The sequence below is a fragment of the Populus nigra genome, chromosome 12, assembly GCF_951802175.1.
Source record: "Populus nigra chromosome 12, ddPopNigr1.1, whole genome shotgun sequence".
In the NCBI taxonomy this organism is placed as follows: domain Eukaryota; kingdom Viridiplantae; phylum Streptophyta; class Magnoliopsida; order Malpighiales; family Salicaceae; genus Populus; species Populus nigra.
The window spans coordinates 10,674,388-10,686,047 of NC_084863.1; the positions used below are offsets into that span (position 1 = coordinate 10,674,388).

General features: G+C 34.8%; 3 protein-coding genes across 5 annotated transcripts; 1 reads left to right on the plus strand and 2 right to left on the minus strand.

The window, feature by feature from the left end:
* Nucleotides 1-312: 312 nt before the first annotated feature.
* Nucleotides 313-2,075, plus strand: LOC133670172 (DNA damage-repair/toleration protein DRT100-like). Its single transcript, XM_062090678.1, has one exon. The coding sequence runs from the start codon at nucleotides 376-378 to the stop codon at nucleotides 1,810-1,812; it is 1,437 nt and encodes a 478-aa protein (XP_061946662.1). The 5' UTR covers nucleotides 313-375; the 3' UTR covers nucleotides 1,813-2,075.
* Nucleotides 2,076-4,564: 2,489 nt separating this feature from the next.
* Nucleotides 4,565-6,604, minus strand: LOC133669560 (uncharacterized). Of its 2 annotated transcripts, none has more exons than XM_062089752.1 (2): nucleotides 6,460-6,604; nucleotides 4,565-5,713 (listed from the first exon to the last, which is right to left on the minus strand). In XM_062089752.1, exon 2 carries the CDS (start codon nucleotides 5,500-5,502, stop codon nucleotides 4,969-4,971), a length of 534 nt encoding a protein of 177 aa, XP_061945736.1. In that variant the 5' UTR covers nucleotides 5,503-5,713; nucleotides 6,460-6,604; the 3' UTR covers nucleotides 4,565-4,968. The 2 variants fall into 2 exon arrangements, with proteins under 2 accessions (XP_061945736.1, XP_061945737.1); XM_062089753.1 differs by having other exon boundaries at nucleotides 6,384-6,592.
* A 936-nt stretch (nucleotides 6,605-7,540) lies between these two features.
* LOC133669831 (uncharacterized) lies at nucleotides 7,541-11,070 on the minus strand. Of its 2 annotated transcripts, XM_062090156.1 has the most exons (3): nucleotides 10,775-11,070; nucleotides 9,996-10,696; nucleotides 7,541-7,915 (listed from the first exon to the last, which is right to left on the minus strand). In XM_062090156.1, exons 1-3 carry the CDS (start codon nucleotides 10,911-10,913, stop codon nucleotides 7,784-7,786), a joined length of 972 nt encoding a protein of 323 aa, XP_061946140.1. In that variant the 5' UTR covers nucleotides 10,914-11,070; the 3' UTR covers nucleotides 7,541-7,783. The 2 variants fall into 2 exon arrangements, with proteins under 2 accessions (XP_061946140.1, XP_061946139.1); XM_062090155.1 differs by having other exon boundaries at nucleotides 9,996-11,070.
* Between the last annotated feature and the right edge of the window lie 590 nt (nucleotides 11,071-11,660).

Sequence of the window (11,660 nt, forward strand, 5' to 3'; positions counted from 1 at the left end):
TGTCGTCTCAGGTTCGAGCCATGTAGTTACTCATATGATGGCTACTGGAGACTTATATAATTGTTAACTTCAGAGTCCGTGGAATTAATTGAGGTGTACACAAGTTAGCCCCTCACTCACATTAAACAAAGGGAACGTTTGGGAACGTGGTGAAAAAACATCAATGACTTGTATTTTAACATGAAAAATTATTTAAAAAATACCCGCAACTACACTGCGAAATACACTTTAAATAAAATAAAAGGCACATGGGTGATGAGTGGAACCATAAGAGTTGAAACTGAATCCTATATAAATCCCCTTCTTACCACTCCCAACTCTCACTCCCAACTACACGTGTCTTCTTTCTTGCCTTTCTGCTTTCTAAAAATCAACATGAAGCTCCTCTCTCTTCTCCTCTTCTCAATGCTGCCGCTTATTCTCCGTTCTTTCAAGCACGCATCAGCTGCCTGCCACGTCGATGATCATGCGGGTCTTTTGGCATTCAAGTCGGGTATAACCCACGATCCATCAGGCATGCTCAGCTCGTGGAAACCGGGCACCGATTGCTGCTCTTGGGGAGGCATTACATGCCTCGACAAGATCCGGGTCAACACCGTATGGCTTTCCGGCAACCCGGACAAACCGAATGGATATTTAACGGGTTCAATCTCACCCTCTCTCGTCAAAGTTCAAAACCTTGATGGTATTTATTTTTTTGATCTTAACATTACGGGTCCGTTCCCGGATGTTTTATTCCGGTTACCGAAGCTCAAATACATTTACATAGAAAACAACAAGCTCTCGGGTCCGTTACCTTCTGATATAGGCAAGATGACCCAACTTTACGCTCTCAGTTTATCAGGCAACCAGTTCACTGGGTTAATACCGAGCTCAATCGCCGAGTTGACTCAGCTGAGTCAGCTTAAACTTGGTAACAATCTACTCACTGGCCCAATTCCTCTTGGAATCAGCAAGCTAACAGACCTGTCTTTCTTGAGTCTGCAAAATAACAAACTCACGGGTACCATACCTGATTTTCTCTCATCACTCACAAACCTTAGGATTCTTCGACTTTCACACAACAAATTTTCTGGTAAAATACCAAATTCAATAGCCTCGCTGGCTCCAAAACTTGCTTACCTTGAACTAGGCCACAATGCATTGACAGGAACAATCCCAAGTTTTCTTGGAAAGTTCAAGGCACTAGACACCCTTGATCTTTCTTGGAACAACTTCACAGAAACTGTCCCAAAAAGTTTTGGAAACTTGACAAAAATATTCAATCTTGATCTCTCTCATAACTCTCTTGTAGACCCATTTCCTGTAATGAATGTTAAAGGCATCGAGTCACTTGATTTGTCTTACAATAAGTTCCACCTTGAGAAAATTCCGAACTGGGTCACTTCGTCTCCCATCATCTACTCTCTCAAGCTTGCCAAATGCGGGATCAAGATGAACTTGAATGATTGGAAGCCAAAGGAGACGTATTTCTATGACTACATTGATCTTTCCTACAATGAAATATCAGGTAGTCCAGTTTGGTTGATGAACAAGACAGATTATTTGGTTGGTTTTGGGGCTTCAGGGAATAAGTTGAAATTTGATCTGGGGAGTTTAAAGATTGTTGGGACATTGAAGAACCTGGAGTTGTCAAGAAATCTGGTTTATGGTAAGGTGCCCAAGTCAGTTTCTGGGCTGGAAAGTTTGAATTTGAGCTACAATCATCTCTGTGGACAGCTTCCATCAACAAAATTCCCCGCTAGTGCATTTGTCGGCAATGACTGTCTGTGTGGTGCTCCACTACCTCCTTGCAAAGTGAAGGGGGAGTAAAATAACAAATCGTGGTCCATGCGAGTTGGATTAATAAGAAAGTGGTTCGCACTCAAGACTAGGAATGTTTAGCTGATAAAAGAATAATGCTTAACTAGGAGCTGTCTTGTGCCCTTCTATTTCTTTCTTTTTTTGGTTAGCGTCTTGTGTAGTTATGTGCTCTCATATTGCCCAATAAACTTACCAATAACAGCAATGTTGAGATCCTTGGTATGTTACAAAAGAGCTGAGTTTTAATGACAAAATGAGTCAGGTGCAGCAAATGGGCAGCTATATCATAATTCTGTTGCGTTAATTTTTCAGTTTGATTTTATTTAGTCCAGAATAATATTTTTATATTTAATCCTTGACATTTTTAAATTTTTAAATAGTTTATTAAATTATAAATATTTTTTAATTTTACCCTTTATGATGTTTTTTTAATCTATCATTTTTTTATCTATAAAATTTAAAGAACTGATATTTTCTTATTTTGTATCTTTTTTTTATTAATTTTTCAGTTTTATTTTATTGGGTTAGCTCTCTATAATATTTTTCAATTTCAATCCAACCATTTTACTTTATAAATAATTTGTAAGATTACAAATATTTTTAATTTCACCATCTACAATTTTTTTAATCTTTCAAATTTAATCCTCATTCTTTTAATTGCAATTTATTTTGTTTGGGAACATTTGTTTATTATTTTTTTTCAAATTTCATCATCCTCTAGTTTTTTTCTATTAAATTCTATCTCTATTCTTTTTGTTGCTCTTTTTGTTGTTATTTGTTTTTCTTTCACAAGTTTCTTTTATTAATATTTTTTTTCATGATTTTATCATTTGAAATTAAATTTGCTAAGAGTTAAGTTTCTTAATTGAATTCGGGTCCAGGATTTTACAAGTTGCAAATTTGACAAAATAAACAAGGTTTAGAAGGTTTATCTAAGTTTGCTTGATCTTTTCCCCTTTTTTCTTATTTTTTTATTTTTATTTTTATTTTTATTTTTATTTTTATTCTATTAGGTTAGCCCTCTATAATTGTTTTTCATTTCACCCTTACCATTTTTTATCTATAAATAATCTATAAAATCACAAATGTATTTCAATTTCATTCCCTATGATTTTTTAATCTTGTAAAATTGATACTCATTCTTTTAATTACTATTTATTTTGTTTAGGATTATTTTAATTTTGTTTTCAAATATCATGCTCCATAGGTGTTTTTCTCTTAAATTTTATCCCCATTCCTTTTTTTTTTGTTTTTTTTACAAGTTTTTTAATTAATATTTTTTCAACGATTAATCCTTCAAAGTTAAATTGGTTAATAGTTAAGTTTTTTAATTAAACTCGGGTCTATAATTTAATAAGTTACAAGTTTTTATGATTAGGTTAGGTTTAAGAGATTAGCAGGATTTTTCTAGTTTTTTCTTCTTGTATGGTCATTTACATCAGATGAGCTTATATGATAAAATTCATGTAAAACAATTTACCATATTCCATCTTGCATTCAAGCATCTTTACTGATTCATCCACACACCATGAAGAAAATTCATAGCCTTCTGGGAATATTATGACTAAAATTCTTGATTCTTCAATTGCCCTCAAAAGTACTGGTGTAATTTGTTCTCCTTTTTCAAGTTCATTAGCTATGAAGGTCTTGACTCTATTATACACAACATCATAAAGATGGCTGGTAAAATTATCATGAGTGTCTTTTCTTGTGAAACTAGGGAATAGGAATACATCATACTTCTGTTTCGAGAGTAGTGTAAGGAAATCTCGATGGTTATAGTTTAATTAATCATATTTTAAATTTATTTTTTTAAAATTTACTAATTTAAATGTTATAAATCTCAAAGCTATTGGAGACTTATATAATTGTTAACTTCAAGGCTCGTAAAATTAGTCGAAATATGTGCAAACTAGCTTAAACATTCATATTAATAATAAAAATAAAAGAGCAGTGGAAAGAGAACGTCTGATATAAACAGCTACAAATATTATTTTATAGTAAAGAAAAACAGTTTAGAAAAAAAATCAACCTTCCTTTTCCTAGAGGAAAGAACCAGGAGATCATAACTAATGAACTATAAAAAAGAGAAAAATTTACAAAAAAGATTACATTGATGATTATAATGAAGCCAAAAACTAAACATTAACAACCTAAAAATAAAACCAAAAAAAAGAAAGTAAATAAGATGTAATAACACAAAAATGCCAACGCATATACACCAGTTCTAGCCAACCAAAATTTGAAATTATAGTTGTATCAAGAAAAACAAACAATGAGCAAGGTTTGCTTCATTGACTAAAGAAACCCAGCTCAAACACAGCTCAAACACGAGTCCAGAGCTTAAATTGTGGTTGCTTCAATGCTCAAGGTTGGACAATTTATACTTGGTGATATTTTTTAGAGCATTTAATTTATGTTTCATGGTGGTTTTTTTAAAATAATAATAATAATAATACTTTTGACAATAAGAAAAACACTCATGTTTCATACAGGCTTTACATGAAATCTTTTTAGCTTTTCGCTGGATTTGCTCTGGCCCCTAAATTGGACGTTGTCTTGATTGTTCGACTTGTATATCCCCTATCTTGAATGTGTTGTTTCCTCCTCGAATCAAGGAAATAAACTTCTGTTCGAAGATTATAGGAAATCTGTTGCCAAACTGGTTTGGGGTGTCTTCAACCATTTTGGCGGCAGAAATTGTCTCCCATGAACAGAGATGAACAATTACCAAATATTAAAAAGCACAGAGAAAACCAAGTGCGTAGGTCATACAATGACCAAAAAGGCAAGAAAATAGATGTATTGTTGAAATATATAATGCTAATGGAAGTAAAATCTATGACACTAAGTTGAGTTACTAGGATTCTGGGACCAAATCATCCATGCTTCAAAATAACAATTGTTAAAGCATCTTGGCCGCTTCTAACTGTTATTCCCCCTTCAAAGAACACTAACTATCTTAAGATTTTCAATTTGCTCACAGCAAAACTAGATCTTAATTTCCCCAATTCTCTATTGCCTTCTTTTTCTAAAAAAATTCGCACCAAAAGAGGCACATCTATGCAAACTTCTCCTTTCTGGCAAAAAAAGGAAAAAAATCAACAATCACCTAATCAGTTGTTTATTTATGGTCACCAGAGCTCTTCATTGCTTCTCAATCCATCAATCCACAACAATCACCGCTTCCTTTTCAGCCACATTTGATTCTGATTCTTTCGCTGCCTTTTCCTTCAACTCATTCACAGCTTCTTCTTTGGCAGCCTTCTCTGCCTGTAAAATTGGCTCGTAATAATCAGCATGAGCTTCCATACATTTTGTCAAGGACCGAGTAACCTCATGGCACTTCTCCACAATATCCTCATTGCTATCTTCTGCCTCTTTAACGCAATCCTCCCATGCTATAAAAGCATCTTTGCACCCACCTCCCTTCATGTACACACAAAACCCGCACTCTCCTTCCTCTTCCTCTTCCACTTCTTGACCTTCATCTCCATTGGCATCAGTGGGTTTCTTTGATTGATCTGATGCTTCAGGGGTTTCAGTGGCAACTGAAAAATCTGAAGAGGGCAGCGGAAGGTTTGATGAGGTTGTGGATGAATTATGATTCTGAGAATTGCCAGGAATTGATGAGCTCGGCGATAAGCTGGATTTATTAGAATCATTAGGGTTTGTTCTTGAAGAAGAGACACCTCCCATGGCTCCTTAAAACCTTGTGAAACCCTTCGATAGGGCTCAGTAATTATGTAGTGGATATTTATTTATTTTCTTTCAGTATGACCAAACAAATATATAGGCTCTTTGGAGGAGACACATTCACTCACACACTGAGAAAATAAATAAATTCTACTAAACTAGAAAACAAATACTGAACCCGCACAATCTCTTGTACCTAAATCTCCTCTGAAACCTGAAAAAAATTGCACAAGTTTTCATCATCAAATCAAATCTAAACCACTTAAAAGGCTCACAATTAATAAAAGGAATACGAGAAGATTCATAAGCATTTGTCTACTTGTTGCCTTGTTTACCAACAACATCATTCACTACAAGCTAAAACCAATCAAACAACTAAAACATATCACCATATCCAGAGTAAATTGCATCTCGAGAATGATGCCAGGGTCTTGGAATTACACACTCATCATGTTTTAGGAACAAGAACCACATCTAACTCACTTAAAATTCCAAGTTTATAAGTTTAAATTCATTCACACACATGAAGAACAACGCCCAAGAGGGTAATGTAGATCATCAGAAACTCAAAAGATCCGGGAAGCTCAGCAATACAAATATCGGAAAGCGATGATCTTTTCAGTAAATACTTTGTAGGGAAAATGCATCAAGCAATAATTGAAACCGAAAATCCAAAAATTTACAAACAAACATACACATGCGGCACTAAAATAACAACCTACACTAAATTTTAGTTCAAACTATTGGGGACTAAGCTTAAGCAATGTCTTGGGTCTGCAAAACCCAGAAAACATGTCACATTCCAAGGTAAGAAAACATCAACAAATTTCAGAAGAATAAAACTTTAGTACAAGGTGCGGTACTAATTCCTTAAAAATGACAACCTGCAGCCAATATCAGGAAAACTGGTCTATAACCCATGTAAGTTAATCAAAGCAGAAGGTTAGGTCGCATACTAACCGGCGGTGTTTCCCGGAAATTCGACGTAGTTGAAGAGGTTTAGGGTTTTTCGGTGGCGGTGAAAAAGGATTGTAATATCGTTAACTTCCTGGTGGCTTGCTATTAAAAACAAGCACGTGTTGAAAATCATCGTGCACTGTGCTCTGTGCACTGTTGAATTGGGATGTAGGTGGCAACAATCCGGTTAATGGGGCATTTGGTCACTCAACTCTTACTTTTGTTTCACTTTCATCCTTTAATTATGTTTTTATTTTTAATTTCACCCTCTACTCAGGAGGTAAATGGTAGCACCTTGGAAAATGGAGCTGATGCTGGGACTTTTTCTATTTTTAACGTCTCTACTCCAATTTTTGCAACATTACGGAATTAGAGTGATAAAGTGAAGGAGGAACTTAATATGGTTCCTAGCTAGTCTTTCATACCTTTAAACACATTTTTGCACCTTTATATCCTTTTCTTCCAAATCCTAAAACCACCCTATGTTATGTGCTTGAAAAATTCTTTTTGATAAAAAATGAATTATTTACATTTTATTTTTCCAAAAAGAAATAAAACATTGGAGCTCTTAGCTCTTCTAGAAACCAAACTTCCAAAAAATAATAATAATTCAAATGCAGTTAACTTCTCCTGTATTTCTGCAGTTAACTTCTTTTTTGCTTTGCTACTGCCTTGTTTCTGCAGTTAACTTCTCCTGTATTTCTGGGATTGGTACTTTTCCGATTGTTGTTTTGTCAATTTGATCCTCTGGCTTACCGGAAAACTTCTCCTGTATTTTAACGATGATAAGATGGAATTTCTCAAACAATATGGGTTGGCTGGTGCAAGTCTGTGCAGGGAAGATGCATTTCTACCCGAAACAAAGAAATATCGATGCAATAGCTGCAACCAAATGCAGAATGCACAAGGCACAAAGCACAAAGCTATCCTAAATTGCAAATTCCTCATGCCTTGGGAACCTTGAACTGTAAACTGATTATTCGAAATGTCCAAGCTACAAACTGATGCAAGTTCTCGGTTGAGCAGTCCTGCAAAATTGTTTGCAGATGCCAGGCACCAACCTGCTGCGAAGTCGAGAATAGGATGACCAAGCAAAAAGTCCAGAATTTATTATCCATGATATAATATGAACACAATGATACAGGACCATGTTCAGAAATCACAGTCTGGAGCTTATACACATTTTAAAACCTTTCAAGTTCGTACACATGTAAATCCGAAGCACTCCAGTCCAGCTACATACAAAGCAAAGCTAGACAAGCATTTAGTCATTGATTAACACGCTCAGATGATGCTTCCCCATTACACCTACGTAACAAAAATATTCCTATCTCAAACTCATCACAGGCCATGGATTCACCCCAGCTGCTGGGAATAAGGGTCGTACAATAGGGACCCTTCTCACAACTGAAAATGTTTCATTTAGACGTGCAGCACGACTCATAAAATGTGACACCTTCTGCATTCATAGATCAGAAATGAGAATCAAAGTTGGATATGCACAACAATCTATTGACCTCAATGAAATACTGTTTGCAGTAGAAACATCTATTCATGTGCAAGAAATATAATACAACCACCACATGAAATAAGCTAAACAAACTTAAGGAACAGACCACAATTCTCAAGTGCAAATGATCATGAAAACCCATTTATAGGATTGATGACCTGTGCTCTTCTGTTAAACAAAGAATAGCAGAAGAGGAAAATAGAGTAAGCCCGCGCTTACAAACCAACAATTTTGCAACTTCAGGTGCATAACTCAAATATTGTGAGCATAAACAGGAATTAATCCTTCAATTAAAAGCTTGTGATGAAGATTCATAATAAGTGGCAAAATATGGGATTTAACTGCTGTATCTCCTCTAAAGTCTATGATGTTGTTACACAAAAAAAAATGGGAGGGAAATTGAGGGATTCTCATGTATGAGACAAACTCAAATAGCTACCCCTTACCTATCATTACTTGTCACTGAAAATAAAAAGGAAAAGGAAAGGGAAAGGAAGGGAAAATAAAACTTAGGCGATCAAATTATGCAAAATGGTGGGATTTAGAAGGGAAAAATACCAAGGAAAAGATTATACACGCAGCTAATCAAATTGATGTGAATGAGATAGCGAGAAACCAGAGAATCAATTACCCAAAAAATCAAGTATTGAACACTAAGAATCACACAATTGTTCTAGATTTTTAGACTTGCAAGTGGCATGAGAGCAGGACTGAAAGTTACAAGATCTTCTATCATAAACAAACAACTTAGGTCCCCCAGAAATAAGAAACTTTTGGGGCATCATTTGCCATCTATCTCAACTATTCCCCCATATTATATTCCTAACTTTACTTCTACAATCCATATGCATTTCCAAAATCCTTGGTTTGATGCCTTTTAATTTGACAAAAGCAACATTTCATACTTCTAAAGCTAACCTAAAACTATTCCCTTGCAGACAAAGTAAAAAAAATCATGTGATTTCCAAAATCATTTAGAATAATTACGTTATCATCAAGAAATTATTTTTGTGATTATCAGTATTTTCAAAAACAAGGAGAGAAAAAAAGAAGATAAATGGAGCTTGGTGGCAGGATTCTAAAATTAGTCCTTTCTCATTGGAATGATTTAAGAAAAACTGGCTGGAACTCACAATCAAAACTTTTTCACCTCACTTACAGATGAATATACCATTGATCCTCAGCATAGTTTTTGTATGGTGAAAACCACCTCTGTTGCACTATAAATATCCCCCTCATTTCCTTGATGGGCTCGTTTCTTAATGAACTTTTTTTTGCCCATTTATAGCAGCTCACTTCTTAATTTTTTCACTATAACACAGTATTTCCAAACCATCCCCTACATCACAGATAAAAACTTTACCCCTAACCAACATTGCCTGCTCATTGCACCCCACTCACCAAAGTATTTACTGGCCAATAATTCGGTAAAAAAAATTCACAAATTCGCTTAGTCATGACTTACTAAACCTCAAATAAATAGTAATTTTCCGGCGAAACCCATTTTTTCAGACTTTTCAAAATAAGGGCTAGTTCCCACCAGCGACTATTCTTTTAGCTCGTGAAGAGAAGAGGGGAGAGCACAGGCTGTTACCACACCATCCCCAAGTCTTTGGGCTGTGAAGCATGCAAGGAAAGTGAAGACTGTTTCACTTTCTTGGATAAATAAAACAATGGCAGCTATCTGTTAATTCATTTTCCAGTCTGTTTGGTGCCTGATTTTAATGAACTCATTCTTAACTTACAGAGAAAGAAGAGGTGGGGAAAACCCAAAAATGATAAAGATATGCCAATATGACCACAAAAAGAGGATATAATATCACTTTATCAAATACTAAGTTAAATAATTGCTGCACAACAGACGCTGCCAAATCTTAATATGAAATTTAGAAGGAACAATAAAAAACCAGATAACTTGTACACATTCAATTTAAACACACCATTGAAAACAATTAGCACTCTGACTTTTCCAAATAAACCATATTATCAGCAATTGAAATGGGCAAATTAAGTAACCGCAATAACTTACCTTATCATCCACAGTAACCTTAAGCTGCAAGCTCTTTGTCTTTCGCTTCATCTTGTACAATCTCCGGCCCAATATAACAAATCCCATCACAGCTGCAGCCACAGAGACTGACCAAACAGGACTAAACCTGAAAAAACAATACCTCAACATCTCAAAAGGAACTTTCCACAACACCACCTTCCTCTTCTCCACCTCATCACCAGGCTTCGTTTCTCCTACTGCAACAACACTCAAATTCACATCTTTGGACTCATTTTCACCTTCAGATTCACCCAAAATCTCGGACCCAACTTGATCCTTCCCGACATCACCAGAAAACAAATCATCACCACCAGAATCAGACCAGAACTTAACCAGTTCCTTATCCTTACTTTGAGTCTCCCCAAATCCTTCAAAACCCACGTGAACCTTCACATTCTCTTCAAAACCCAGTTCACTTTTCCTTTCAAAGTTGCTAACTTTACCCTCAAGTGACTCAAACTTCCCTTCTTTAGCCTCAATCTCCCCAATCTCTTCAAAACCCACATCAGTCCTTTCATTTTCCACCACGCCCAATTCATTTTTCACGTCAAAGTCACCTAATTTGCGATCATCAGATCGATCACTACCAGAGTCAGGCCAGAACTCAACAGAGTTCCTCCTCTGGAACCGAGTTTCTGAGCCGGGATCGATACAGCTTGGATTATCAGACTCAACAGAACCTTCATCAGTAGCATCGAGAGTAGTTTTAACATACCTATTATCATTTTCGAGAGAGAAGTAATCTAACCTGAACATACCTTCGGTATCAGCCACAATCTCTTCAAAACTCCTGGAAGAATCAGCCACTGAGATGGGTGAGTTAACCAGGTCCGAGTCAGAGTTGGCTAGGAGCTCCCAGTCTTGAAAGTCAGTGACAGCAGCAGCATCTCCTTCCATGGTGATGGTTGATTGATTGTTTTGGAGAGTTAAGAGAAACCTACACAGTTATAGCAAAGTGGAGAGAAATGGCCAAGGACAGAGATTAGGTTAATAGATAGGTAACCCCCGCGACACTACACTAGAACACTAAAGGTAAAGTCAGTGGCTGTTTGTTTACGCGGCTGCGGTTGCTTTTAAAGCAAACCGCAGCCTGTAAACGTTTGGTAACAAAGAATCATAATTTATTTTTGGCGGGGTCCAGTGTAATTCTATTATTGCTGGTTTTTGCATGTGATTTTGACAAAAATTTAAAAATTAATTTTTTAAATTAATTTTTTTTATTTTTTAAATTATTTTAATATGTTAATATTAAAAATAAATTTTAAAAAATAAAAATATTATTTTGATACATTTCCAAATAAAAAAACTTTAAAAAATAATTACGATCATAATATCAAACACTATCTCAATAATATCAACCTAATCTAATTTAAATAAATAAATATTTTTTATATAATTATTTTATTTTATAAGTAGTAGATAAGATATGTATATTATTAAACTTAACCTAAAACTTGGTTGAATCTAACCCCAAATAAATATATATTTATATTATATAAATAAATTTATAGAATATTTAAATTTTTTAATACATATATATATATATATATATTAAATTCAATAAATAATTTATAAATATCTAATGAATAAAAAAAATATAAATATATATGAAAAAACAAACCTTGTAAATTATAAATACTCATT

What these genes read in the sequence shown, in the direction of transcription:
- LOC133669831 (XM_062090155.1), bottom strand. Translation starts at nt 10,913, where the DNA reads ATGGAAGGAGATGCTGCTGCTGTCACTGACTTTCAAGACTGGGAGCTC. An exon ending in AGGTTACTGTGGATGATAAG is followed by an intron (nt 7,916 to 9,995) that starts GTAAGTTATTGC and finishes CTATGAATGCAG; the next exon opens with AAGGTGTCACATTTTATGAG.
- LOC133670172 (XM_062090678.1), top strand. Translation starts at nt 376, where the DNA reads ATGAAGCTCCTCTCTCTTCTCCTCTTCTCAATGCTGCCGCTTATTCTC.
- LOC133669560 (XM_062089752.1), bottom strand. Translation starts at nt 5,502, where the DNA reads ATGGGAGGTGTCTCTTCTTCAAGAACAAACCCTAATGATTCTAATAAA.